Genomic DNA, 26,089 nt, shown 5'->3' on the forward strand with positions numbered 1-26,089 from the left:
TCTTGGAAAAGAATGAACTTTAGGTTGTTGATTTTGAAGAATTTGTACTAGTTTTTTATGATGATATATTACTAGTGATGCGGGACAAGTTTTGTCATGAGTTCTGTTCTAGTGCAAGTATGTAGCCACAATAATCCTAAACTTTCTAATAGATGATATCATTTTATTAATTCGTGTAATCTGAAATACAATGGATCATTGGTGCACCGTATATGCTGTTCCAATAGTTTTTGTTTATTATTTTATTAATTAGATATGTAGCTAGAGATAATTAGTCCTCATTAATGGATAAAGTATTGTTTGCACAAATAAATGGCTTGTAGAAGCAAGTGTTCTCTTTAAGAAGAATTTGTCCTCCACAATGTGTTAAAGTTTGTGGCAATCTTCTCCTAAGATGTAACTACAACTCTTGAACAATGAGCATTCAAATATTCAAGTTCTACACAAGGAAATGAATAAATTTTCTCTTGTTGAAGAAGGAAGAAGAACAATATGCAAAAATGAGTATGTTATGTTTTTGATTTTCAATAAATCAACCATTTAATGTTTTTCATGTGAAAGGACATGATTTTTCATTCATAATGGTGTCTCTTGGCTATTGTAACTGACCACAATCATGAAACAATGCCAAAGAAATGAAAAAATATCAGAAAAATCCGAAGTGACACGAAAAAACCCGAAGGGGCGCGTGCAGGCCCCCCTGCTCGGCAGCGCCTGGCAGGCGCGAGCACATGCGCGCGGAAGCTACTGTTCACGATCGATTTTTTTTTTTTCCCGGTTTTCGTCTCATACATGTTCTGACTACTCGTTTGAAGTTCTTTCAACATTTGGTGAACTCGTTTCAAGTTTAATTCGGAACCATCGAACTTAATATTCATTCATTAAGTTTCGTTCTTCGTTTCAAGTTTTTCCGATCAAACACATTGATTTATTTGCTTAATTTTCGTTCATTAAGCATCAAAATTATCCAACAAATATAAGACAAGATATTATTGACATCACGGGATTTAATCCGGGAGAGTTGTCTTTTCGGTACTTGGGAGTCCCTCTTGCGGCGAAACAGTTAAGAGCTTGATCAACACTATTGATTTTTAACGGCCATTCTAGATTTTTTTTTTAAAAAATATTGCAGGTAGTCAGATAGTTTTAATATTCATTAGTATCCTTTGACTCGCGATATAAAATGTTAACGGTATTTGAAATATAGACAATAAATCAATACATATGAATAACATAATAATTTATAATTCTGGTCTTTTATAGAATTTGAATAATAAAAACGTGTAATCAATTAATATCTCATCTTGTACAGCTAATAATTATAAGTAAGTATTGCATTCGAGTGTCACTAGTTATCTGACATTTGTCGTGATATTATTATAGTTTAAAGAATCCCTAATGGGTTTTACACAATCTGATTTTGTACACTGAACATGTGGATTATATGTGTGTGTCTATATATATATATATATATATATATATATATATATATATATATATATATATATATATATATATAACCAATAGTTAACATTTTATTCCATTTCAACATATATAACAACAGTAAAGGCCACATTTATATATATATATATATCTTTCTGCAATTTTTGATGTAAGATGAGCAGATCAGAACAAGGACTGGAGGACTGAGTGGCTTTTTATCGTACTTTTTATGCTTGGTTTCTCCCAACTGTGAGTTAATCACGCTACATGATTTTAATTTTTTTTCTTTGCTTAATTTGCTCATATTAACTGCTACTTTTTTTATTTCCTTTTTACATCAATTGATTTGTGGTCATAGGTTTTTTTTTTTTTTTGGAATGATTTGAGGTGATAGGGTTTAAGTGCTCAGTTTGTTCAATTACTTGATTATTTTTCTATCATTTGTAAAAATATATCTCTCTTAATTTTTTAAATAAAAATAATAATATTTCTGGAATCATATACTCCATACAGATAGTACTGAATGCCCGGAAACTTTAATTTTTTTTTTCTTCTTTCATTTTCTTTTACGTTTATAGTTGTTGCATGAAACAAGTGTTTTTTCAAAAAATAAAAATAAAATTTTTTTGCTGATAGACAAATAAACAATTATCTATCTGTTTCGAAATTCAAAATATTTCTTGTAAGAAACCAAAAGAGTGTATGCTTAGTACAATAATCAAAAATACTTTTTGTTGTTGGATGACTGAAACGAACATTAATAAGTGGAATTTTTTAATGTGTTTTATGTTTTAGAATAAAAAAGTAAAAAAATTTAAAATTCAAATGCAAAAATTTAGTTGTTACAAATTAAGTTAATAATATATAAAGATATTTGAAATTAATTAATTTTAAAACATATTTGATAAAATAGATAACTGAAATAGTGAAGGCATATATAATATCGATAATAAATAGTAAAAAAACCAGCTGTGACATAGGAAGGATTAAGAAATTACAAAAATATAAACGTAATTTAATAGTTCAAAAACAGAATAGCAGGATCTTGTTTATGTTTCTGGAGGTATTCTCAAAACATGATTTTTTTCTTTTATTCTTATTTTCGTCGGATAGAAATAGAGATAATTAAGCTAATTTATTCTTTTCTTGTTCTTTCAAACATGGCCATTAGCATACATAATTTATTCATTTTTATCCCAAATAATAAATATTTGTTGATGACTGCAATCTATTTGTTCGTATGCTTTTATCATCTTTTTCATAAAATACTAGTTTTCATTAATTTATATTATATTATATTATTTAAAAGTGAGAAAAAGTTGTCGACAAATTCTATTTAAGAAAATTTTATAGTGAATGGACATCGATGCAAAAAAGATATTATTTTAACCAAAAAACTTTGTTATCACTAGCAATTAGTACTGAAATACTTGTGTGTTTATATAATTGTTTTTTTAACAAAGAATAATCGATTCTGGGCTAAGCCTGGGGTATTTTCTGGTTATTTAGTTTAGTAGCCCTGTCAAGAAAAATAAAATTAACGAACCTATAATATCATATAGTAGAAAAGTACTAAGATATTAATTTATTCATGAGAAAAATTGTTACTTTAGTTTATATGTTTCAATTTTAGACAACATAGATGACAAAAATTGTGAAAATGAAGAAATACTGGAAAATAAAATTATGAATTTTCTTGAATATTTTTTTTGCTAATTTATTTTATTTTAATAATTTTATGTACGTTATAAAAGGTAAAAACTTGTGTGAGACGGTCTCACGGGTCGTATTTGTGAGACAGATCTCTTATTTGGGTCACCCATGAAAAAGTATTACTTTTTATGCCAAGAGTATTACTTTTTATTGTGAATATAGGTAGGGTTGATCCGTCTCACAGATTATGATCAGTCTCACAGATTATGATCAGTCTCACAGATTATGATCAGTGAGACGGTCTCACATGAGACTCACTCGTTAAAAAAAACGGATATTTATAGATTATTTGGTTTACCTGCAGCCTTATTAAGAAATCAAAATTAAAGAACATATAATACCATATTAAGATATAAAATTATGAAAAAATTGCAACTTCAACAAATTTATGAATTTCCTTTAATATTGTTTTTCCATAAATAATAAAAGATAAACATTAGTACCAAAAAGAAAAAAAGGGTTTGGATTTGGAAAATTGCCGGAATATAATTTAATCCGGAATCCCAAGCAACCATGCCCGTGTGAATAAGCTATTTAAAGGTTAATTCATGGCGTAACGTTTTCCTACTCTACAAGTTTCCTTTCTTGAAACCGTTGATTCTCTCTCTTTCTTGCAAAAGACCAGAAATAACTATTTGGGTTTTATTGCATCATCGTCAAAATCTGCATTGTAGGTGATATACATGCACATACACACTGAGATTGAGATACATGCGCGCATGTAATTATACGTATTTGTGTTGTATTTATACGTGTCGATCTCTCTGTCTTGTTTTTTTTGCCTTTCGAGTGTGTGTACACCGATCAAGTGTCGGCTCTGTGAGTTTCCCATCTGGGATCCGACTAGCTAGGGTTTCCTCGCTTGATTTAGCGCCAATGCTTCGACCCATTTGTCTTTGTTCATTTTTTCAAATTTTGATGGTGAAGAAATACTGAACAGGGAAAGTTATTTAGCGGGATTTTGTTCAAGTTTTATCTGATGGATGACGGAAACGGAAAATCGTCAGCTGAAACTGAACCAAGCTTCAACTTGGATGAGTGGATGAAAGAACTCTTACCCAATGATGAGGCTGATGATGCCACCGAATTCGGGTAATTTTTCGCCATCTAAATCTTTGATGATTACCTCCATCTCATGAATCTTGATTTTAGTAATTATTATTGGCATCACTCCACGTCGTCTATTTTATTTTTTTTTCCACTTAATTTTTTCCTTAAAATGACGCTTCACTCGCAGTAATTTGATTTTGCTGGTTCTTTGTTGATCTGATGTTGATTTGATAAAAGGAAGATATGTATATTGCATGCATGAGTCTCTCAACTCCCCTTGATTTTATGTTAATTTTCTAGGTTTTTAATGATTCTTAACCTGAGTTTTGGGTTTTTTTCGACATTTTCCTATCGAACAAGAGCAAATCAATAGATTGGGAAATTGAGAGTGCATTTTTCGGTTGCTTACAAGAGATATGTCTTATATATGTTAAGGTTTTAGGAAGTCTGGATCCTTGATTTTGGTTGAAATTATTTAATTTATTTCCTCTTAATATCTCATTGTATTCTTGTGCAAGATTGCGGCATGAGAAACGTAATTTGTAGTTTTATATCGTTTTGGAATGTAATCCTGGTAAAGATCTACTCTTACTTATGTATTTGGTTGCTTTCTGTGTATCTTTGACAGTTTTAATTTTTTATCAGATAGTTATTTGCGTATTTAGCTCCTATTTGTGAAGGGATAATTTTCTCATTTCATCTAACCAGTTACTCTATTTGTTTTTGTTTTTTTTTTCCTTTTTTGGAATGTTAATACTTAACGATAACAGTTTTTTTATATAATGACAGTAATGATTTACCTGACTAACTAACATCCCACGCAGCTGGTGGGATTCGAACCCAAAACCTCTAAGGTCTTGGGACCGTCACAAGGAACAGTCCTTTTACTACAAACAATTTATGCATATGTTTCTTTTTGTCAGGATGGGGATATTCTGATATTCATTTGATTTTAACATATTTCAATGTAGATTTCAACACACGAGTCCTTCGATATTGTGCAAAGAATGTGGGAAAAAATTCGGCATAGTCCTTTTCTTTTGAACTTGGAATCTGACCGATGCATTGTTGAGAAAAAAAATACACTTGATGTCGATCATAATTTGTTCCTTTTTCATAAGATCTTTAATTTGACAGCAGATTAAGACATGATATTGTCATGTTTGACGTTCCTTGAAATCTGCAGCAGCTCTAATTCTGTGCTTAAATATGTACGTTGTGGTCGACTAGTTAGCTAATTCAAGTCAGTTAGCATGTCAATTAAAGAATATACTACATGCCTTTATAGTGGAATTAAATTTAACTTTATGTGGGAAGTAGATTGCAATCAAATCTTACAATAATAGTTCTTTTCAATTTCATTTAAATTGTGTTGAAACCTATTTTATCATTAAGTGAGCTTCAAGTTGGAAACAATGGCAATGATTTAGAGTTCTCATAATGACGATTTTCGTGCAGGATGGGGCAAGCTGGAATGTTATTGCCATCTCCAATTGTAAATAATTTTAGTCAGGAAAACAAGTCTGCAGTGTTGTTGGAGAAAAGCCATCAAATTGCTGAAACTTCTGTAAGCTTCCTTCTTTATAATGTTCCTCTAAATTTTGGCATTTAGTTTGATCTACATGGTGAGGTCATTTGGAGTATATTACAGTTATTGCCTTCTTTTTATTTGTTTACACCTTGGTTTGTTACTTTGATTTTGTTCAAAAATCAGACTGATTTTCTATATTAAATGTTTAAATAGCATGAATTATCATATGGAACCATCAAAATTGTTGAATTAAAACAAGATCTATTCTTCGAACATAAAACTTTCTTGAGCACTAGAATTATCCTATTCGCTGCTTTTGTAATTACAGTTCACGAAACACAAATTCACTCACTATTAACGAATAATTTAACGCGAATATACAATAACACCTATCAAGATCCTATATATGTTAGGATCAAGATCCTATATGTGTGATGTTAGTGGACGTTTTTGCAATTTTACAAGACAGATACCTTTAGAGATCGAAATGTAAATTAAGCACGTCATTCTCCTGTTTGTTACCCCATGAGAGTACGTTATTTATTAAATTTGTTATGTTTTTAATGGCCAAAGCCTTATTTATTTTCAGCAGTAAATTATCTTGTCATGCTCCCCTCCAAAAATATATATAATTTGATATTTCAGAATGAAAGAGATACTTATTTGTTTCCTAAATATTAAGATATTATGTCGAAGGATCAATAAGTTTCTACTTCATAGTATTTTTCTATTATCGAACTAAAAGAAGTTTCATAATATTGTTGGTTGTGCTTTTTTACTTCATTGTGAATAATCGTAGTAGACACTTGCATTTGCAAAAGTTAGAGATACAGTAATAAAACATCTTTTGATGATGAATTCTTCATTGGTATATGTTACTATAGTAATATAATGCTCGAGATTTTTTACGATTTGTTTGTTCATTATCTGCAGTCAATTGTCTTACCTAGCACGTGCCAGAACTCGAAGCCGATTGTTTCTACTTCAGGTATCTCTAGAACTATGCATAGAGGCTAGTTAGAATGATCCTCTATATGTATGCTGTTTTTAACAAAATTTTCTTCTGAGATGTCTCACAGATGTATTAGATGAAAATTTATAAGGTTTTAACACGTATGTAGTTTTATCTTTGCAAAAGCATCTCAAGAAGACTATATTTCATTATCTAATTTCTATGGCCTAAGCGTGCTGCAAATGTAGTAAGTTACTCTCTTCATTGCATGTCAGCACAAAACTTCGCAGCAAGACAACTTGGTTCATTGAACGAGGAGTTGAATCTATTAAGAGAAAAACATTATTGTAGAACTGGAATTTTTATGGTTGTGTATTTACAGGCAGCTCGATTACCCAAGTCAGGCAAAATATTCCAAGTAGTTTATCCACCAAATGCTCTGATTTCTCCGAGACTCAGACTGCATGCAACATGGTCTCTCAAGTCCATCAGCGCCATCAATTTCAGCATCAACTCCTTATGCAGCCAACAAATCGATTGAATGTTCAATCATCGGCCTTGCATTCTAATTCCCATTTCAGTAATCGATCGCAACAGCAGCCAATACATGTATTTATGGTTCCCGCTAACATCTATAGTTCTTTTTCGTTGCATCTTTAAATTGTTATATCAGAACTTGGATACTAGGGACAGGTCCGGGAATTTGGGAGAGTCGGAACGAGATGGGAAGAGATGATAGAGGTGGAGATATTGAATAAATTTTGATAGCAAAACTTGCAGTTTTTTCAAAATTTCACATCCAAAATTCAAAATTTTAATTGCCTTTTCATTTGAAGTGGTGATTTGAAGGAGCCAAACACCCGCTCTTTCCTTCAGATTTATATTTAGCCTTGCTGCTGTCCCATCTCAAACAAAAAATTTCAGATTTTACTTGTAGATTTTTTTTCTAAAAATGCGAGTGTTTCCCTCCCAAAATTCATTGGATTGTCCCCAAATGGAATGCAGGGTTCACGCCAATCGGACTTAGTTTGTGAAGTATCTCATAACATATATCTTGCACTTCTTGAAAGAGACATAGCATTGATGCATTTCCTAATATTGATACATGAAGCCATAAAATTTTATCCATATTTTAGCAGAAAGAAAGCCCCACTTTCGGAATGCCGCGACAACAACATAAAATTGGAAATCAGTCAAGTTCCTTTATGACGAACAATCAAGAATCATTCAATGTAGTTCAACACTCTGATCAGTCAACTTCACATAAGCAAATAATGCAGCTGCCTCAAAAAATGCAGTTGCAACCGGAGTTACAGAGAACTACTTTTCTTCATTCTCAGAATGTGATGGCCATTGATCCGAAGATGTCAGCAAAGCAATCACAACCAATTCATGTTGGATCTTCACAAGGTACGTTCACAACTCATACATATGGATCACATATTGTTTAGAAGAATAATTAATATATTCTAGCTGTACTTTTTAAATCATCACATTTTAATATATTCTAGCTGTACTTTTTAAATCATCACATTTTAAATGCACGAGTGTTTCAGTTAGACAAATAAGTAAAATTATGAGAGTTGAAAAGTGAAAGAGAATCAGGAACATAATAGTTCTTGTTATCTCATTACAAATAATGCTGATGGTTGGTTTTCATCCTCTCCAAATCGATGATACCTAAGTATAAAAAGAACAAATTTTTTTATCAGATAATTGATAAATTCTTACTAGCATTGGATTTGTGTATTACGGAAAGATGATCAAATCCGTGTCTTAAATAACATGATCGAAATAAATCTCATACTAACTATGAAAATATGTTGAACCTAACTCCTTTTTAACTAAGATTCTTATTTCTCTTGTTTGGTAACCACTCTCCAGTATGTAACCTTCTAGTTGTATGTCACACTCGGCGCCGTTTTGTCAATATGTTTCCTGTTATATGTCTTCTAGATATTTTTTTTATAACTTCATTTTTACAAGTCTGCTACAAAATCTCCACGTTCCAATGTCCTATCCATTCAAATATTTTTGTCTAATTTAAGATTTTTGTCTGTTCAAAGGATTATTAAACTACAATGCTCAAGTCGGCTTGATAAATTCCAGCGATTGGGTTGATCCAGCATTCCAGCAGGTAAAATTGCTGCATATGAAATCAATTGACTGTTTTAATCACTACCTAAAGTAAGTTCTTTATCATGTAGCATCAATATGGAATATATATATTTTTAAATGGATGGTTTGAGTTCTCTGTAAGAAGCTTTCTCTTGTCTGTGAAGAATGAGGAATTCAGATTTGTGCCTTTTCGTCTTCTCTAAAACTATAATGTGTTGCGATTTTGCTAACAGATTCAGTTCATGAAGGAAATGTACATGTCTGAGGTGATCAAATTATTCGAGAGATCACAAGAATTAAGGCATCAGGTTTGAGTCATGTCTCTTTTATATTTACATGTCACGGCATTCATTTGTTATCCTTTTTATCATTAGCATTTGATACTGATGCTAGAACGTATGAATTTCTCACGCAGGCAACCAGCGCAGAGTCAGTGGCAAAACACGAAAGGAATAGAACTTTTTCAGAAAAAATAATAAGATTCCTACAGTTGTCCAAAATGGATCTTATGATGAATTACGGAAAAGAGAGAGTATATAGTATGATTAATGAGGTAAGGGCTCAACTTGATCGAGCAATTGCCAAGAATCACCCGTTGCGACAACACCCTCAGCAACTTGTTGAGTTGTGTGGTGGTATGTTAAAAACATCTCAGATGCAGCAAAGACCGAACTTTCTTCAGTACAAAATGTCTAATCAGTGCCTGGACAGCACACGTAAAGGAATGCCAACGTATTTGAGGCAGCAAGGGACAAATAAATTTCAGGTCGGCCCTTCCATTGGACTCAGAAAAGGAGACACTTCTATAACAAACTCCAATACATATAACTTGATGGGTTCAGGATTTCATAAAGGGGTGGTTGAGCCAATGGCTCGCAATATGTTACTCCATCCTTTAAGTGGAGCCACTCACAGCAATGATACGATTACTCTACACCAAAGAGTTGCCTCGTCGAAGAACATCTTCAACTCCTTGGATTCTTCTGTGAGCTCTATTACTCAAAAATCAATTTCAACTTTACCTCAGCAGCATGGTCAAGCAATGGAAATACCAAATGCGAAGCAACCATTACAACAGCCACTTACTGGAAAAAACAAGCATCAGATGGTACCGAAATTGAACAATGATTTGAAGTATGGTTATATTTCAGGATTCAATCAAAATCAGTCAAGTTCTTCCTCATTTCATGTTGGTTCTCCCCAAAATTCACAGCACTCTTCCACATATATTGGGCCAAAGGATTTATCATCCACCTTTTCCAATTCTGCAACACAGTTGCTACCCACTTCCTCGCCACCAGTTGTTCCATCTCCTCTGACTCCGTTAACTCCCTCTTCTGCACCTGTAGATGCTGAGAAAAGTCATTCAAGAATGCATTCATTGTCACTTGAAGAGAGGAGAAGAGTCCATCAGATTCCTTCTCCTCTATCTCAGCTCAAAAGCACAAACCAAAATCAATCCCTTAAAGAAACTGGATTACTGAAGTCTCCTTTGCTTGCAGAGTCTACTTCTCCAGTTGTCAATCAGCCGTCACGTTCTAATGAATACCCATTGAGGCGACTGATGGAAGTGGTTTGTCCAATTTTTACACTATTTTAAATCTGTTTGCGTGATATATCCAACAGCACACACTTTCACTTATGAAAGACTTGGATGGTGAAACAATTATTTATGTATGCATGTATATGCATAAAAATTATTAGGTGAAATTTATTTTTCTGGTTTGGTGTTGAAGGTGAAGTCAGTATCAAACAAATCTCTAAATTCTTCATTAAGGGATATCAGTGCTGTCATGAATATAACTGACAGAACAGCAAGAAGCCTCTCTCACATTGAATCAGATAGGATCTTTATCCAGGATCTATCGGATGATATAAGAAATCATGAAGAAGGGAACTTCGGCCTGATTTATGGAACTGGCATAGAGACGAGGATGAAGCGTCAACTGAGCACCATGGTTTCTGATGATTCAATATCAGAAATGGAATTAAATGCAGATTCTCGGATGAAGAGGCTGAAAAAAGAGGTATCGTCAATAATTTTTCACCTCCCGTATCAAAAATAAATTTCTTGGCGAGCAGAATTTTAAAAAAAAAAAAATTTATATCTTGTACACCAATATCTAAAGTTTTGTAATGTATCATCACAGCCTAGTAATCTTATCTTACAAGAGATCCAGGAAATTAATCAGATGCTTATTGAATCTGTGGTGGATGTGATAAACACGAAAGATGTTTCCCGGGCTGAAGCTGATAAAGGAATCCTCATTAGGTGCTGCTATAGTCCAGTAGGATTCGCTTGTGAAGTTAGGATCCCCGGTTCCTCGGAAAATATGGTAACACTTTTTGGAACCTTTTCTTCTATGTTTTCTGGAATTTCTGCCCGTGATGAAGTTAAAAAAATATTATCCCCTGCTTACAGTTTCCCACTCTGCTTCTGGAACTGATTGTGACTCCTGATTATCCCAATTCTTCTCCTGTTGTGTCGGAAGCATTGCCTCTTGACTTCAGGTGAGAAACCAATTATCATACATCATTTTTGTTACCGAGGTTTTATGTGACATACATTTTTTGTGTTAATGATTGCTAATGGCACTCCTAGAATGTGTCAATGACGCTCTGTTTTTCAAATAATGGAGTAAATGAGTATGGATTTGTGATTTCAAAACAACTGGACCGGTGGATAAATCTTGCACAATCGAAAATGAAGGTTTAATCGTAGTATGACATAAAAGTGTGTCTGATATGTGTGCTTCATCTCACAGTGGAGATGAAGAAGGGAAAGATCTCTGGATGAAGGCAAAGTCCATTTTCAGTTTGTCACTTAGAAAATGCTCGCACCACCCGATATCGCTTAAAGAAATGGCTAAAACATGGGATGCTTCTGCCCGGGAAGTGTTTCAGGAGTTTGCTGAGCAGAGGGGAGGTGGTAGTTTTAGCTCAAGATATGGCAAGTGGAAAAATGATATTGCTTCATCTCCAGTTTCCTAATTTTTCTCCCTTTTCGAGGAAAAAAATTGTATCGTTATAAGCTGATGCTGTACTGTAGAGCATTTTATTATATGTTTGTATTTTGGAAATGGTGAAAATCTTCTCTTCATCCAGATGACTTTTGTCTACTCTTCCGACAGTTTTGTAGTCTTTGTTTCTCAGTGTAAAATGACTAATTTGCTTGACGTATTTTTTGCAACTTTTTTTGTTATGGACTTTTGCAATTTTGGTTGTTTATGATATATTATGTTGTCAAATTTCAGTTTTTGTTCATTATTTTTGCTTTTTTGTCCATTTAAGTCATTTTTCAATATGATATGATTGCAGTGCTGATGCGTGTAATGTCATATCATCAATGACAAAAATGATTAGAATTATCATAAATTAAAAAATATATGATTAAAACTGAAATTTTACAATATAAATAATCAAAATCGTAAGTAACAAAGATATGATACAAAAATTATGATTTTCACAACTTGTGCTAGAAAAATTTGCAAATTAGATACTTTGCTATAATTTTTCCAGCATATATGCCCCAATGCCACTTAACAATCTTCTGATCAGCCAAACGGCATATGGACAATTACTAAAAATAAACCGCATACTTCGGAGGGATTAGATAATTGGGGCATTTAATTTTAACAAGTATAACTAGTATTGTAGGCTGTGAATATATTTAAAATTTAAATATTATCGATATAATATAATAAATATATTTAAGGGGGGTGTATTCAACGTGAGAAATTTATTGACTTTTAATTACTTTTGTAGATTTTAAAAATCTAGAGGTATTCAATCAAGACTTTTGCATACTCTATAGAAGTCTTGTGGTATTCAAAATAGACTTTCATGGAGTTTTAAAAAGTCAAGTGGTATTCAACATTGACTTTTATAAACTCTATAAAAGTCTACAGGTATTCAAATTTTCCATGAACTTTTAATAACTCCATGGAATTCATTGACATACAAACATTAAAGCCTAAGGTACAACCACAAATTGTAAAAATTGTATTTGGTTCACCCCAAAGATTTGAATGGATTTTTAAAACTTCTAACTCTCTCTCTGTCGCTTCACATCACATATCTTATCTCCTCTCATCTATTTCTATTACTCTCTCAAATTTTCGAAGTGTATCTCTATATATATTTTCATCTTTCTTTTTCAAATTTTTCATTTTTTGGCTGATTGTTCATTTAATAATTTTTTATTTTAATAACACGGGAAATTTTGAATTATAGAATTGATTTTGTGATTTTTAATTTATGATTTATACAAATTAATGTAATATTCAATAATAATAAAAGATGATTAAAAAAATGTTGTTTTAATAGTTTCGTAACAACAATAATTTTTTTAATTCATTTTCGTATTTTTAATTAATATGTAAGCTATGATATTTTTATACAAAATTATATTCACACAATAATAAATAATATTATTTTTACATTTATATTATCAATTTAAAAATAAGATTACATGTTAATCAATTGATGTATTTTAAAAAATTTACATACATGCATATAAACCCACATATATATATATATATATATATGTAAGGATTAAACGATTTAACTTTTAAATAAGTAAATTTATTTTTTAATATAAATATTAAAAATAATTTCAAATTGAATATGTTATATATGTCAATTAATTATTGGTTCAAAAAAATTAATAAAAATCACATGTTATAGTTAAGTACAAAATTTATAAAATTCTATAAAAAAAAATCTACAAAAGTCTATAAAAATCTTGCAAAAAAGTTACATAAATCCACATAAATCTGTTTATAAATCTGTGAGATTCCATAAAAGTCAATAAAAATTTATCAAATCCATAAAAGTCTATCATTTAAAAAAGTCATTAAAAATCATCAAAACTCTGAATTGAATACACCCCACTAAATTTATATTTTCAAGAGATATCGAATTGAAATTCAAATTTTAAAATTAAATTGAAATAAAATTCATAGTGAATAACATATTTAATTTTTTATAAGTTTTCAAATATAATATGATAAGTGAATATATTAATACTGATAAATATTTCTTTTTATAGTATATTATATTTTGCGAGAACTTTCTAAATATGACAAAATATACATAGATATAGATTTTTTAGAATTACAAATTACAAATATGAAATTTAAACATTATTTTTATTTCATAGAGATGAGTTTTTTTTTTTTTGGACAGCGAGATGAGATTTTTTTCAAATGATATCGAACAAAAATTAATTTCCTACTGAGAAATTTATATTCTCTTGGACTTGTTAATACTTAAAATATCTCGATTTCCTTCCCATTTTAGACTTGGGATTGTTTACATTTTTTTCTGTGCAATAAACAAAAATATAGATTTTTCAAAAAGCTGATTCGCCCAGAAATTTTATGGAAATAAATATTCTAACTTTTATAAACTTAGTTACCATGTTCAAAAAAATAAAATTTCATAGCGATTTTTTTTTCCTTTTGGAATTCGTGTGACCTGATTCTAAATTGCTAAATAGGTTCTTTGCGTTTTAAAAGAACCAAAGAAAAAACAAGATAATAGTCTTCAATGGAAGTCATAATCAAGCTTGTTATGGCCATTTTCTTCATGGCGGTTATGAGCCAGGGTATGTTGAACATTCTCAAATTTTATGTCTTTTTTTTTTTAATCTTTAATATAACATGTACAGCAAAAAAATGATTTCAACAGCCCTGCGATTTTTTTTCCCTTTTTAATTACAACACGGCGTGATGGGATTTTTGTTGTGTTACGAAAGAGAAGGCGTTGTGGTGGATAGCCCCACAAAATCTTAGAGGGAAAAGTTGACTTCCCGGGTGGAAATTATAATCTAGAATTATATTGTGTTCTTATCAGGGAGAAGAGTTCAACCACCATGTGGTTTGAGGAACATGATAATCAAGCAAGAAGCAACAGGGTCGGCAGTGGGCGATCAAACACAGTGGAATGTGACCGTGTCAAATGCTTGCCCTGCATGCAATCAGTCTAAAGTGACATTATTGTGCGAAGGACTTCAAACTGTGGAGCCGTTAAACACTGAGGTGGTCACGAAATCTGGGGATTATTGTCTGATCAATAGAAGACGGCCCATTCTCCCTGGGGTTACTCTTAGTTTCACTTATTCTTGGGAAAAAAAGTTTGCATTCAAGCCCTATTCGTCGAAGGTTCGCTGTTCTCGATCGGCTCACGAATACATGGACGCACATGGGAATTTGTTCAAGCCTCGTATGCGCATGGCCGGTGGAGTTTAGTTGCTCTGAATCTATGTTCTGTATGGTAGGAACAAATTATACATCAAGTTTTGGAAAAAAAATACAATAATAAGCTTGCTGCGGAAAAAATTAAGGTGCCATTGCCACAAAAACAGTACAATTCATACAAAAATCATTACTCATTTACTCGTAACAGATCGATTGGACATGAGTAAAAGGTAACCCTTTTACATTTGTTCATTTCCCCTATACAATTTGTGCATATAAAACACATATTATACAACACAATGGCAAATTGCAATGCCCGTCATTATAGGCATTTCGGGCTTATGACAGCCTGAACCTTGATTCATTTAGCAACTTACCTTGGTATAAATGGTGGTATCAAATATTTACACGAGGGAAAGAAAATGGACAAGTATCTATACAGGGACATGCCATTTCAGCACCGCCCCACCAGCAAAATTCTTCCAGTCTGCACTGCTCATTTTTTAGGAGACGATGTTCCAGGGGGCAGTTCCATGGTTAATTTCAGACAGAATGGCCTTGCCAAGAAAAACGGCTTCTTTCTTACTTTCTGCTGCTATAAATGCAACGCAGGTAATATGAAAAGCGGTAGAGCCCACATATTGAAGGAGAAGATAGCTGCAGTAGCTGCATATATAGGATTACACGCTATCAAAAACGAAGAAAATAAATATTACCGTGAAATATACAATTATACAACGATAAGTTTATTACATAAACAGATAGCAAAAAAGGAAAAAAAATCATCATTACGCGTTCAATTCTGCTTCTTTAAACGCCTTTAAAACTATAAAACCCAATCAAACATCCTATTGAATTTATCAGCGTTCTTAAAGAAAGTTCTCTAAGAAACCCACTTTAAAGTTACTGTAAGCATCTTATAAGCACCTTATACTCTAGAGAGATAATATGTTCCTAGAGCATACAACAAAAAATTCAATGATCTACAAACCACTATTCGCATACTGAAAACCTACATATGCAAAGCCACTCCTACTCTCTCGTGCCATGGTGCGTCAAATTCAAAAAAAATAGACATTATTCCCCACATGAGAGATCAGGCCAATAAGATAACATTAAAATTTTTCAATATTTGTAATAAAGAAATAGTATAACAATAGCTTTGCATATGTTCATAAAACTTTTGAAAGGAAAGTATATACTTACATGGTTCAGGCAAGGGTGAAACTAATGGCATTACATCTGGAGGTCTTGCATGCAGATCATTCTTCGATGGGGGCAGACTATGGACATAAGCAACATTTGGCGATGGACTTGGGGAAGAAACTTGAGAACTTTTAGGAGTCAAAGGATCATTCTGTTTTGGCAGTGATAGAGCAGGATTCGGTGCATGAATTGGTGGTGAGGAAGGAGTCAAATGATAATGTTCATCGCGTTTCCAGGGAGACCTATTATTGTAACCGAAATGACAAGATGGAGGGTTGGATGCTAAATTCTTTCCTGGTGCAGGTGCAGGTGCAGAAGTCGGTGACTTTTTCCTATTTACAGATGCCCTGTTTCCCGGCGGCTGTGACGGTGATATAATAGGAGCAAGACTGGCAACATGGTGGTGGCGGTGGTGGGATTGTGACATAGGAGGGAGAGACGGAGAAGGGGATGGCGATGAAACACTTCCATCACCGCCAAGGGAATGCTGCAATGTGGATGAAAGTTGAACCTGCTTAACACGACCAAATACCGTGTTATTCAGGCCAAGGTTTTTCTTATGTGAACTGGTGATAGTTTGAGCCAACTGCTTTAACCTTGAGTTTGAGGGATTAACACCAACAGCAAGGAGAACTTGTGATTGGACTGTAGTGGGTGGAGCTACTGATGAACCTTTAAGATTAGTCAGCTTGATATACAAGTTCTGAAAGGATGAAAAAAAAAAATTAGCCGTGAGATTTCCTTTAACTTTTGCACATAATTTTTTGATATTATCAAGAAAAGGTTTAAATAGTGGTACAAAAGTACAAACAAGTTGAACAGACACCCCGAGCTTCCATTCTAGCTGGAATAATATTGTACTTATACTCAAACTTATTGTGCTCAAGCCATATTAGGACATGAGAGCCACAAGTTAGTTTGATACCTCATGAACCGTTTGGAAACTTTAATTTAGTCATGAATGTTTTGTAAATATCATTTAATGAGCTATCAAGGTACAGACAGCTATATTTGAGCTTTAACTAGTTAGAACCTGATATAAAGCTGAATATGACGAGATAAAATTTGAATAATAATTCACGGCAAACACGAGATCAAGATACATTAGCTTTCAAGTTTTGAATCGAAGTCGAACCAACTCCATAAAATGAGCTTGGTCTTGAATTTATAGCATGAGTAACAGATGCCTAGTTCCATTCGTACGCGTATTTCAGGGTGTGTGACATGAAGTGAAATGCATAGGTAACTTATAAATTAAGGTGCAATAATTGTCTTTGCTAGGAGAGCAATCGAAACATGAAATTTGACTTGTTGTACAATGTAAAATATTAAGGTTACACCGTTGCCACCAACTATAGCTTTTAGTAAAACCGAAAGTCTTACAATTGACATCAGAGCTAAATTCATGGATCCGATTCTCATTTATCACAAGGATTGCAATTATTAGAATAATTATTGGGTGCAACAATGGCCACTGCTATGAGAACAATGGACATGTGAGTTTGGGCTGACGATAGTTCAAAAGATTAGAGTTGCGTTGTTACTACCTACTATAACTCTTTGTAACGCGACAAACGCTTTGTCCGAAATTATATTCTAAAGTAAAATACCAAAAAGTGCGGAAAGCATTCTTTATGCTGATAAAATTTGTTAATATTTATTATAAATATAAGAAAGGTAAAAAATAATGTGTGCATACCTCATATGGAGCCAGTTGCAAGCCACTCTTCAGTTGGCTACTAAGTTGATCGAACTCACTAAGTAATTGATCCATGGAGAAATTCAAGGTGAAGTTGAACAGAATCTGAACTCTTTGCATAAGAAATGCCTTCTGTTCAGGACTCGCAGTTATCCCACCTCTGAATTTGAGCACCTCGAAAGAAAAAGGTTCCCCGAACAACGATGCATTTGTCAAATTAAGGAACGATTGCCGTATAATTAAATACACAAAAGAGTCTTTAATTAAACTTTGGGTAGTCACATCAGATTCAACAGCAAACACAACCTTTGTTAAGTCTGACCCTGCAGATGATTCTAATGATATTATTTCTACCTGCCATAGAAAGGAAACTGAGTCCCGATTCAGTAAACAAAAAGGATAATTTAATGCATACATAACCAGACAGAAACATGTAACATATGAAGCGATAGATGAACTATAGAAGATCAAACATTGTTGTACTACAAAAAGTTACGACTAATAGGTAATGCAGACCAGTTTAAGTGTAACACATGAGAATAAAGAACATGACATTCACTCTAATACCAATTCATGTTGACTTGCACATTGTCGTACCGGAGCCACATAAAAACCAAAGTGCAACCCCTCCCAAACAGCCCCTCCCCCCCCCCCCCCACCCCTCCAATATTCGAAAAAAATTCAAAAATTAGTCTTCATTTTATTAACATTGCATTGTTGCACCCCCAAAAATTTCTGAAAATAGTTACTTAAAAATTTTGGCCTCCCTAATCTCAGGATCCTGGCTTCGCCTATTCTGTATGATCACAACCTAATAACCCCCATAAACGAGTGTTTTTTGCACAAATACTACTAATCATCGTTTTAAAGGCCATGACATGCGAACAGGTAACAGATTTAGAGAACAAAATTGTTAGCAGGTTATGACGTGAAGAATGGTTTATCATGGTAAGATGTTCACGGTTTACATACTTTGGCAGGCCCGCTATAATATGCTTTCCCTAGATGACCCAGTACATGATATAGCAGCCCCCACAGAAGAAGAAAAAAAGCGCCATGATGATTAAAAAAATGGAACAAAAGCTTCAGGGAATACTTTAGTGGTGAGAAAGCTCATCTCATCAAAAATATCATCCTCAAGCAGTGTAATATAGTCCTCGAGAAAAGACGCGGCCTTCTTAAGCATAAAACTTGCAACTATGTCATGACCTGTAGAAGATCGATAATGGAATGTATAAACAAATAATTTAATTCAAATGAATAACAACCTTTGCTGCTTGCATTTATAGAATCAGGTAACTAAGATAATCACAAGCAGTTCCTTGTTGCTTGATGCCTGCTGCAAACAAAGGATGTATCAAACATATCTGCCCTGAAAATTCTGTAACCAGTTGATTTAGGTTGAAATACAAAATTTTCCTCCCGCTTATATCCAGCCATACTGTACTTCCACTTTACTAGAGAACTAATTAACAAATTCCTCAATAACTGTAGTTCTTTGTTCATTAGAGAATTAAAAGGAGGACCAAACTTCAATTATACATACTACTTCATCAGCGTGGCGGTGCAATCTTATATTATAGATTAATAGTTATCCGAATAAATTTGAACTCAAAAAATGGAAATTATCAGCAGATGAAAAGCCAGGTAAGGAGAGTGAGAAATTATTCAGTTAAAAATAGAAAATGTTCCATCATTAAGCACAATTATATTTAATGTGGACCATAATCTTAACGAAAAGTTTTTAAGAATAAAAGCTTGTTCTTTCATTAACTCCAATACATCAATGATATAGAAGAAATTCAATCAATTATCCAATCCTAAATTCAAAATGCACCCACTACCAAAATATGCAAGAATTTAACCAATAAAAGACCGTGTAAATCACCAAAATCTGCGAGTCTATAATCCCACTAAAACCGGGATCCAACTCCAAATATAAGAACCAATCACAGCAAACAAATAAAAAGAACGCACAGGCAGAAAGATATAGCCTAGTACCATAAAATGCTAATGATCACTATACATTATCACCCCAACCAACAAATATCCCGGCAAAAACCAAGGATTTTAGAAATAAAAATAGATATAAAACCACATCAACCTTCATAGTTCAGATCCAGATCCTTCTGATCTCCATAATGGAAAAATGGAAGCCAAAAGACAGCAGACAAAAGAACCGCAACACAAAGCACCAAAACAAGAATACATCTGAAAGTCACCAACTTTTTAACCCTCCTACAACTCAAACAGCACCAATTACAGTACCCTTCACTTGGGTTTGTACCCTGAGCATCAAGCTCTGTACTTGGCAAAGTCTGCTCATCCTCCGTCTTCCCCATAAAAGTAATTGCAGCAATGTGGGTTCTTTTGTCCTGTATCCTGATGAGTTTAGCTTTTCAGCTAGGCTCCAGTACTGCCGTGGTTTGCGGAGAGAAAGTCCATGACTACCGACCGATCCTATATTTTCGGTTGGTAATAACTCGAATTCCCGAGGCTCAAACGAGCCGTAGATAGAAGGGGAGAAAAAACCTTTGGTAAAATATTTTTAAAAATAACATTTTTATCTGGTTAAAATACTCAAATATATGAAATATTTGTGGAAATAAATTTAGGGAAACTTCATTTTTAAAAAAGTAATCATTTTTGAATGTGGGGGGAGACGAAAAAATCTATTTTACAGGTGAGATATTTTATTTCTGACGGCACATTGATGAGGGAGAAAGTTCCATAAGAAATCCGTTTGCATAACGGGCCCAAAAAAAACCTAAGATCAGAATAACTCATAGTTGTTAAAATAACAAAAAAACCACTTAGATTCAAGGTAGTGGGTGACAATTGAGCTACTAATTCAATTGGTATCCAATTTTATGAATCTAAATATTTATCCCGAAGATCTCAAGTTTAGATGTTAAGGAAGACGAAACGAACTCATTTTTCAGTGATGAAGATATTTTATGAGTAATTATTCACAGGAAAGCCATTCAGATATTGGTTTCAGAGAGAGTACTTTTACGAAAAAAGTCTATGAAGTTCATTATCAGGACAGTTCATGATCGTTACAAAAATACGAAATAAAAACTTCATATAAGCACAATTACGACAAGATATATCCCTAAGCATTAGTAATTATCAGCTACCATATCCTATTCATTTTATTCTTACTATTTTTTGGACAGAGGTGAAGGAAATTTTGTAGAGTATTTTTAGAGTGGAGACAAATAATACTAAAAATGAACTATTATTGGTTTCTCACGTTGAAATTTGTAGGCATTGGGAGTAATTGAGGTTTTGGTAAGCTTAGTGGATCAACTGTCCTTTTCCATTTGACAAAAGAGTCCGATGATAATAGCCCTTGAATAAGATGGAAGTGCTAGAGAGTTCGCATTTTGATTTTTCCAGATTGATGCTGCAAATATGGAAGTTTATATTTTCCCTCTGCGTCTCGATTGAGACCGTATTCCACATAATTATGAATGGTATGCCTGTATATAATAAATTAGGGTGATTTTTAAATACACATGTATAAAGAAATATGGTTAACAAATATTAAGGTAGGAGACAGTCTCACGTGTTTGTTTAAATAAGACGGATCGATCGATTTATATTTTGAGCGAGAAATAATACTTTCAGCATTAAAAATAATATTTTTTCATGAGTCGAGTCGGGTAGATAGGAGATTCGTCTAAAAAAATTTACCTGTAAAGACAATCTTATAGAAGTTTTTTTTTTAATTTTTTTTATAATTGAATGTTGATATCATTTCTTAAAATTAAAATAACTTTTTATGCAAAAGTAATTTTTTACATCTTTCTATTTTGGTCAACCTGGACTTGTGCTTGTTGATGTGGCTTTGCATTGACTGGACAAATCATCGACAATTGTTTCTTGTATGGGAAAGTCTCGCGGACTCCTTGTTTTAAGAGAATGGTTGCTAACAATAATTCGGGTCTTATAATCTTATTTCAAATGATAATAAATCTACTCGAATTTTTTAATCCAAATACAACGTTCCTATTTCTTCTTGTATATGTATATGCTTTAGTATTTTATTATCTAAATATATTCACTGATTGGAATATGAATATCATATGTAGTAGGAATGAGGTATTTTTTAAAAAAAATTGTTGCTGTTCCAACTAAAAAATATATTTCAAAACGTTACTGCTTCTTTAATAGTCTTTTTATTACCAGCAAAATAATTTCTTTTAAAACAAAAAGATTTTCTAGCGACTTAAAAATCCATGATGTTATGCCTTAAGTATAGAAAAATAGAAGAAATTATTCTATTTTCTCCGGTATCTTAATCAAAGTCATATTGTCAAACATTATCTATACCATGTTATTAAGTGTGAAACTCTTAAAGTAATTATTTTAGATGACACCAATAATATTTAATCTCATAATTATCTTTATTACCCTACTAAAAATTTAATCAAGACACCTTATATTTTTACATAAAAAAATCTAAATAAAACTTTTTCTTTTTAAATCGAATAACTCTTCTAAATTGAAAATAATTGCGTGTTAATTATTTATTATTATTTGATCAAATTAAAAATAATAATAACACATACAATGCGTGTACATCTTTTTTTACTAGTTATGACAATGTTCGAATGATAGTTGCTTGGGATTTTCACACAGAAAAATCCAATATTTAAAGTAGTATTGTCCCTTATTTTTTAGTATGAATAGTTTGTCTGAATTTATCCAACATGATATTTATTAGTCATGCTGAATGGGCGAGTTCTCTGCGACACCGAATGTTTCGGTGTACGAAGATGGCGTGAACTACGTGTGGATATTATTTTTTAGATAAAAACATTTGTGAGACGGTCTCACGGATCGTATTTTATGAGATAAATATCTTATTTGAATCATTCATGAAAAAATATTACTTTTTATGCTAACAATATTACTTTTTATTGTGAATATCGGTAGGGTTGACCCGTCTCACTGATAAAAATTCGTGAAACTTGCACTAGAAAAATATAAGGCATTTTTCTTTGAGAACAATGTATTATGCTCAACAATTGAAGAAGAAAAAATTAAAAGAAAATGTGCTTGAAATTTCGGCCAAGAGGGTGTGGGATAGAAGGGAGGAAAATTTTTCTTGGTGCTTGGAAAAATGATAAAGTGCATGAGCATGTCATGTATTGTTTAATGAAAAAGTTAACTCCAACCGTTCACCCAGGAGCGGAGCCAGAAATATGACTCTGCCCAGGCTAGAATTTTAAATTCTAGAATCTTCTAATATTTTAAATTGATCTACCCGAGCTAATATCATATTATTGTAAAATTTATACAAAATTTACATATAAATTTTAAAAAAAAATCGGGCCACTCGGGCTAAAGCCCAGATATATCACCTTGTAGATCTGCCCTGCCTTCACCTCACTTGCATGCTTTTTACCACGGGTCTTGTAACTATTCTTTTAATTATATATGCTTTTTTATTATGTGTGTTTTATAAAAAAAAAAATTCAAATTTTGTATAAGTTGTTTCTAATTATGTATTTATGTATTTAGATTTAATCATATATAGTTATATTTTAATTATTATGTCTTTTTAAATATCAAATTAAATTAAATAAAAAAATAAAATTTCAACGCCATCTCTCTTTCTATTGAACATCCCTTGAAACGCATTGTTACATGGACCCTATTTTACGGTGAATCCGCTGTAGTCGCGTTGAATTATTTACAGTTCACTCTCTCGCTAGGGTTTTATACTCAGACACCTTTTCATCTTCTATCCTCTTCAATCATGACTCAATCTCAGGAAGAATTGTTGGCTGCCCATCTCGAGCAACACAAGATTGAAGTAAGCTCTCTCCCCCTCACGCGTGCTTGCGGACGCTATTTTTTGTCGGATTTCGATTCGGGCTAGGGTCTTGAGTTTTCAATTTATTGGCGGTGAAATGGGGTTTGTTTTCTTCGATATAGTTCGCTGAAGTAATTTATTAATGTTCTGTAGCTCGTCTTGGACTTTTTTTGGGGTTATAATTGATGCGATATGAAATTGTGATTCGCTGCTATATTCTGATTTCCGTTCTAGGGTTTCTCTGAAAGCAAGAGTTTTATTTTAATCATCTATCTAAAATTTGCGTTCGCTATTTTTTCGCATGCTTCTACCGTTTTGCTGCGTTGTGTATGATACGAATGTATCAACAGTCGGGCATAGTATGACAGCAGAATGCATTCTGCGGATTGATATAGATGAATTTACAATGATTTTTTGTCACGTCAAACATTGCTTTCCTACATGGATTTGTTAAAGTGGTCTATACACCTGATTATTTTTTCGCAATTTACGATCATATAATGGTCCATATCCCTCTTGTGGTCATTGCTAGGATTTGATTTTGGGACAAAAAAGCTTTATGTGCTTTAAATAATACAAAAGGAAAGTGTGCAATCAGAATTGATTGTTCATCGGGTTCAACTGCTGTTTGCAGGATGAGGGGCCTTTAATCGAAGATGAAGATGATGACGAGGAAGATGATGAAGGGGATGAAGATGATGTAGAAGGTATATGGTCAACCTTGATTTTGATACTGTTGTTCACGTGATTAAGATATTTGCTTACTGATCTACGTACTTCGCTGCTAATGTTTTAATCTTAATTTTGATGGACTCTTGAGTTATAGTTCTGGACATCCATTTATAGATATATGGTCCATGTTATTGGTTTTCAGTATCAGATCTGATTTTCGAAATGACATTCAGCATGTTCTAGTATCAATTTTAGTTGACAAAAAGTTATTATCGGAACAATACAACCTTCTTTGGTTTTGAACTTGCTAAATTTGTTAGTTTCTGTTTTACAAGTCAGGGGTGAGTAAATGTTTTCAAGTTCTGGTTGACCATCACTACAGCTGGAGTCATAGTATTACTAATTATTTAGCAGTTAGTTTCAGATATATGATGTGGATCCCAAAAGAATTGCAGTTTGCTCAACTTTCACTTCTAATCTTGAAATCCTTTTGCATGTATTTGCATTAGCTTAAGCATATGTAAACAATGTATTCGTTTCTTTTTGTAGGACCAGAAGATGCTGGTGGTAAGTCGAAGCAGAGCCGTAGTGAGAAGAAGAGCCGCAAGGCAATGCTAAAGCTGGGAATGAAGTCTATTCCTGGTGTTAGCCGAGTCACTGTTAAGAAGAGCAAGAATGTTGGTTTCTCTGTCACTTCTTTTTTACTATTCCAGCCAATATTTAAATGGTCCTGCTTTGAACATATTGTAGCAATGTCACAGATCATTGAGTTTCTCCTACTGTTGGTTACAGATCTTATTTGTCATCTCAAAGCCAGATGTTTTCAAAAGCCCAAATTCGGACACATATGTAATCTTTGGCGAGGCTAAAATCGAGGATTTAAGTTCACAGTTGCAGACTCAAGCCGCAGAGCAGTTCAAGGCTCCTAATATCAGCAATATGATACCTAAGAGTGAGCCAACAACAACACTTCAGGATGATGAGGATGTAGATGAAACTGGAGTAGAACCGAAGGACGTAGAGCTTGTGATGACTCAAGCTGGTGTTTCTAGAGCCAGAGCAGTGAAATCTCTCAAGGACGCAGATGGAGATATCGTCTCGGCCATTATGGAACTCACAAATTAGAGAGTGATTTGGCATTTGGTTTTTACGCCTGTTATAAAATGTCTACTTTAATTTGAATATCCCCGAATTTTTTAGTTCCGATGTTTGTGTTCTGTTCTTTTCTTGCAAGGTCATGTGCTCGGAATCGGTGTTTTCTAGTTGGACATTTTTGGACATTTTATTGATTTTGTACTTTGTATTTTGTTCATGATGTCTGTGTTTCTTTACCCGTTGCCCGATAGAAGAATCCATACACTACTTTATTCAATTTACAGAGTTTAAACTGCCCCGAAGCAGCAATGGAAAAGGTTTGTGACTGATGCAAGCGACTGAGAACACCACGTAGTGGCATGAACTTCTTCGAATGGCGGAGACAGAGAAATTAAGGAGGCTCATATTAAAAATATTTGGTTTTTATTTGTAATCTGTGATGATTCTTTTAAGCTTCCAAGTTCCAACGTAAAAGATTATGCACGTGGAAACCTCGTCTGACCTTAACCAGTCAACGATATCTCTTCACTCGTTCCATTCATTATGTCAAGTTCGAGATATACAACTCATAATATTCCTGAAA

At 33.1% G+C, this 26,089-nt stretch overlaps 4 protein-coding genes across 6 annotated transcripts; 3 read left to right on the forward strand and 1 right to left on the reverse strand.

The window, feature by feature from the left end:
* The first annotated feature begins 3,743 nt into the window (after positions 1 to 3,743).
* On the forward strand, positions 3,744 to 11,976 carry LOC140825355 (mediator of RNA polymerase II transcription subunit 15a-like). Of its 2 annotated transcripts, none has more exons than XM_073187087.1 (12): positions 3,744 to 4,248; positions 5,665 to 5,773; positions 6,671 to 6,725; positions 7,072 to 7,298; positions 7,826 to 8,099; positions 8,756 to 8,826; positions 9,041 to 9,115; positions 9,223 to 10,380; positions 10,544 to 10,834; positions 10,958 to 11,143; positions 11,230 to 11,318; positions 11,573 to 11,976. In XM_073187087.1, the coding sequence occupies exons 1-12, from the start codon at positions 4,136 to 4,138 to the stop codon at positions 11,796 to 11,798; spliced, it is 2,874 nt and encodes a 957-aa protein (XP_073043188.1). In that variant the 5' UTR covers positions 3,744 to 4,135; the 3' UTR covers positions 11,799 to 11,976. The 2 variants fall into 2 exon arrangements, with proteins under 2 accessions (XP_073043188.1, XP_073043189.1); XM_073187088.1 differs by having other exon boundaries at positions 7,829 to 8,099.
* A 2,381-nt stretch (positions 11,977 to 14,357) lies between these two features.
* On the forward strand, positions 14,358 to 15,058 carry LOC140828634 (uncharacterized). The gene is made up of 2 exons (XM_073191572.1): positions 14,358 to 14,415; positions 14,664 to 15,058. The coding sequence occupies exons 1-2, from the start codon at positions 14,358 to 14,360 to the stop codon at positions 15,056 to 15,058; spliced, it is 453 nt and encodes a 150-aa protein (XP_073047673.1).
* Positions 15,059 to 15,130: 72 nt separating this feature from the next.
* LOC140825357 (uncharacterized) lies at positions 15,131 to 20,438 on the reverse strand. 2 transcript variants are annotated; one of them, XM_073187090.1, is made up of 5 exons: positions 20,017 to 20,438; positions 19,009 to 19,121; positions 17,913 to 18,266; positions 16,214 to 16,916; positions 15,131 to 15,599 (listed from the first exon to the last, which is right to left on the reverse strand). In XM_073187090.1, the coding sequence occupies exons 1-5, from the start codon at positions 20,252 to 20,254 to the stop codon at positions 15,511 to 15,513; spliced, it is 1,497 nt and encodes a 498-aa protein (XP_073043191.1). In that variant the 5' UTR covers positions 20,255 to 20,438; the 3' UTR covers positions 15,131 to 15,510. The 2 variants fall into 2 exon arrangements, with proteins under 2 accessions (XP_073043191.1, XP_073043192.1); XM_073187091.1 differs by having other exon boundaries at positions 15,133 to 15,673.
* A 3,089-nt stretch (positions 20,439 to 23,527) lies between these two features.
* Positions 23,528 to 25,723, forward strand: LOC140825358 (nascent polypeptide-associated complex subunit alpha-like protein). Its single transcript, XM_073187092.1, has 4 exons — positions 23,528 to 23,739; positions 24,374 to 24,446; positions 24,961 to 25,088; positions 25,204 to 25,723. Exons 1-4 carry the CDS (start codon positions 23,683 to 23,685, stop codon positions 25,534 to 25,536), a joined length of 591 nt encoding a protein of 196 aa, XP_073043193.1. The 5' UTR covers positions 23,528 to 23,682; the 3' UTR covers positions 25,537 to 25,723.
* Positions 25,724 to 26,089: the final 366 nt, after the last annotated feature.

Source organism: Primulina eburnea, chromosome 3 (genome assembly GCF_022965805.1).
Source record: "Primulina eburnea isolate SZY01 chromosome 3, ASM2296580v1, whole genome shotgun sequence".
Lineage (NCBI taxonomy): Eukaryota > Viridiplantae > Streptophyta > Magnoliopsida > Lamiales > Gesneriaceae > Primulina > Primulina eburnea.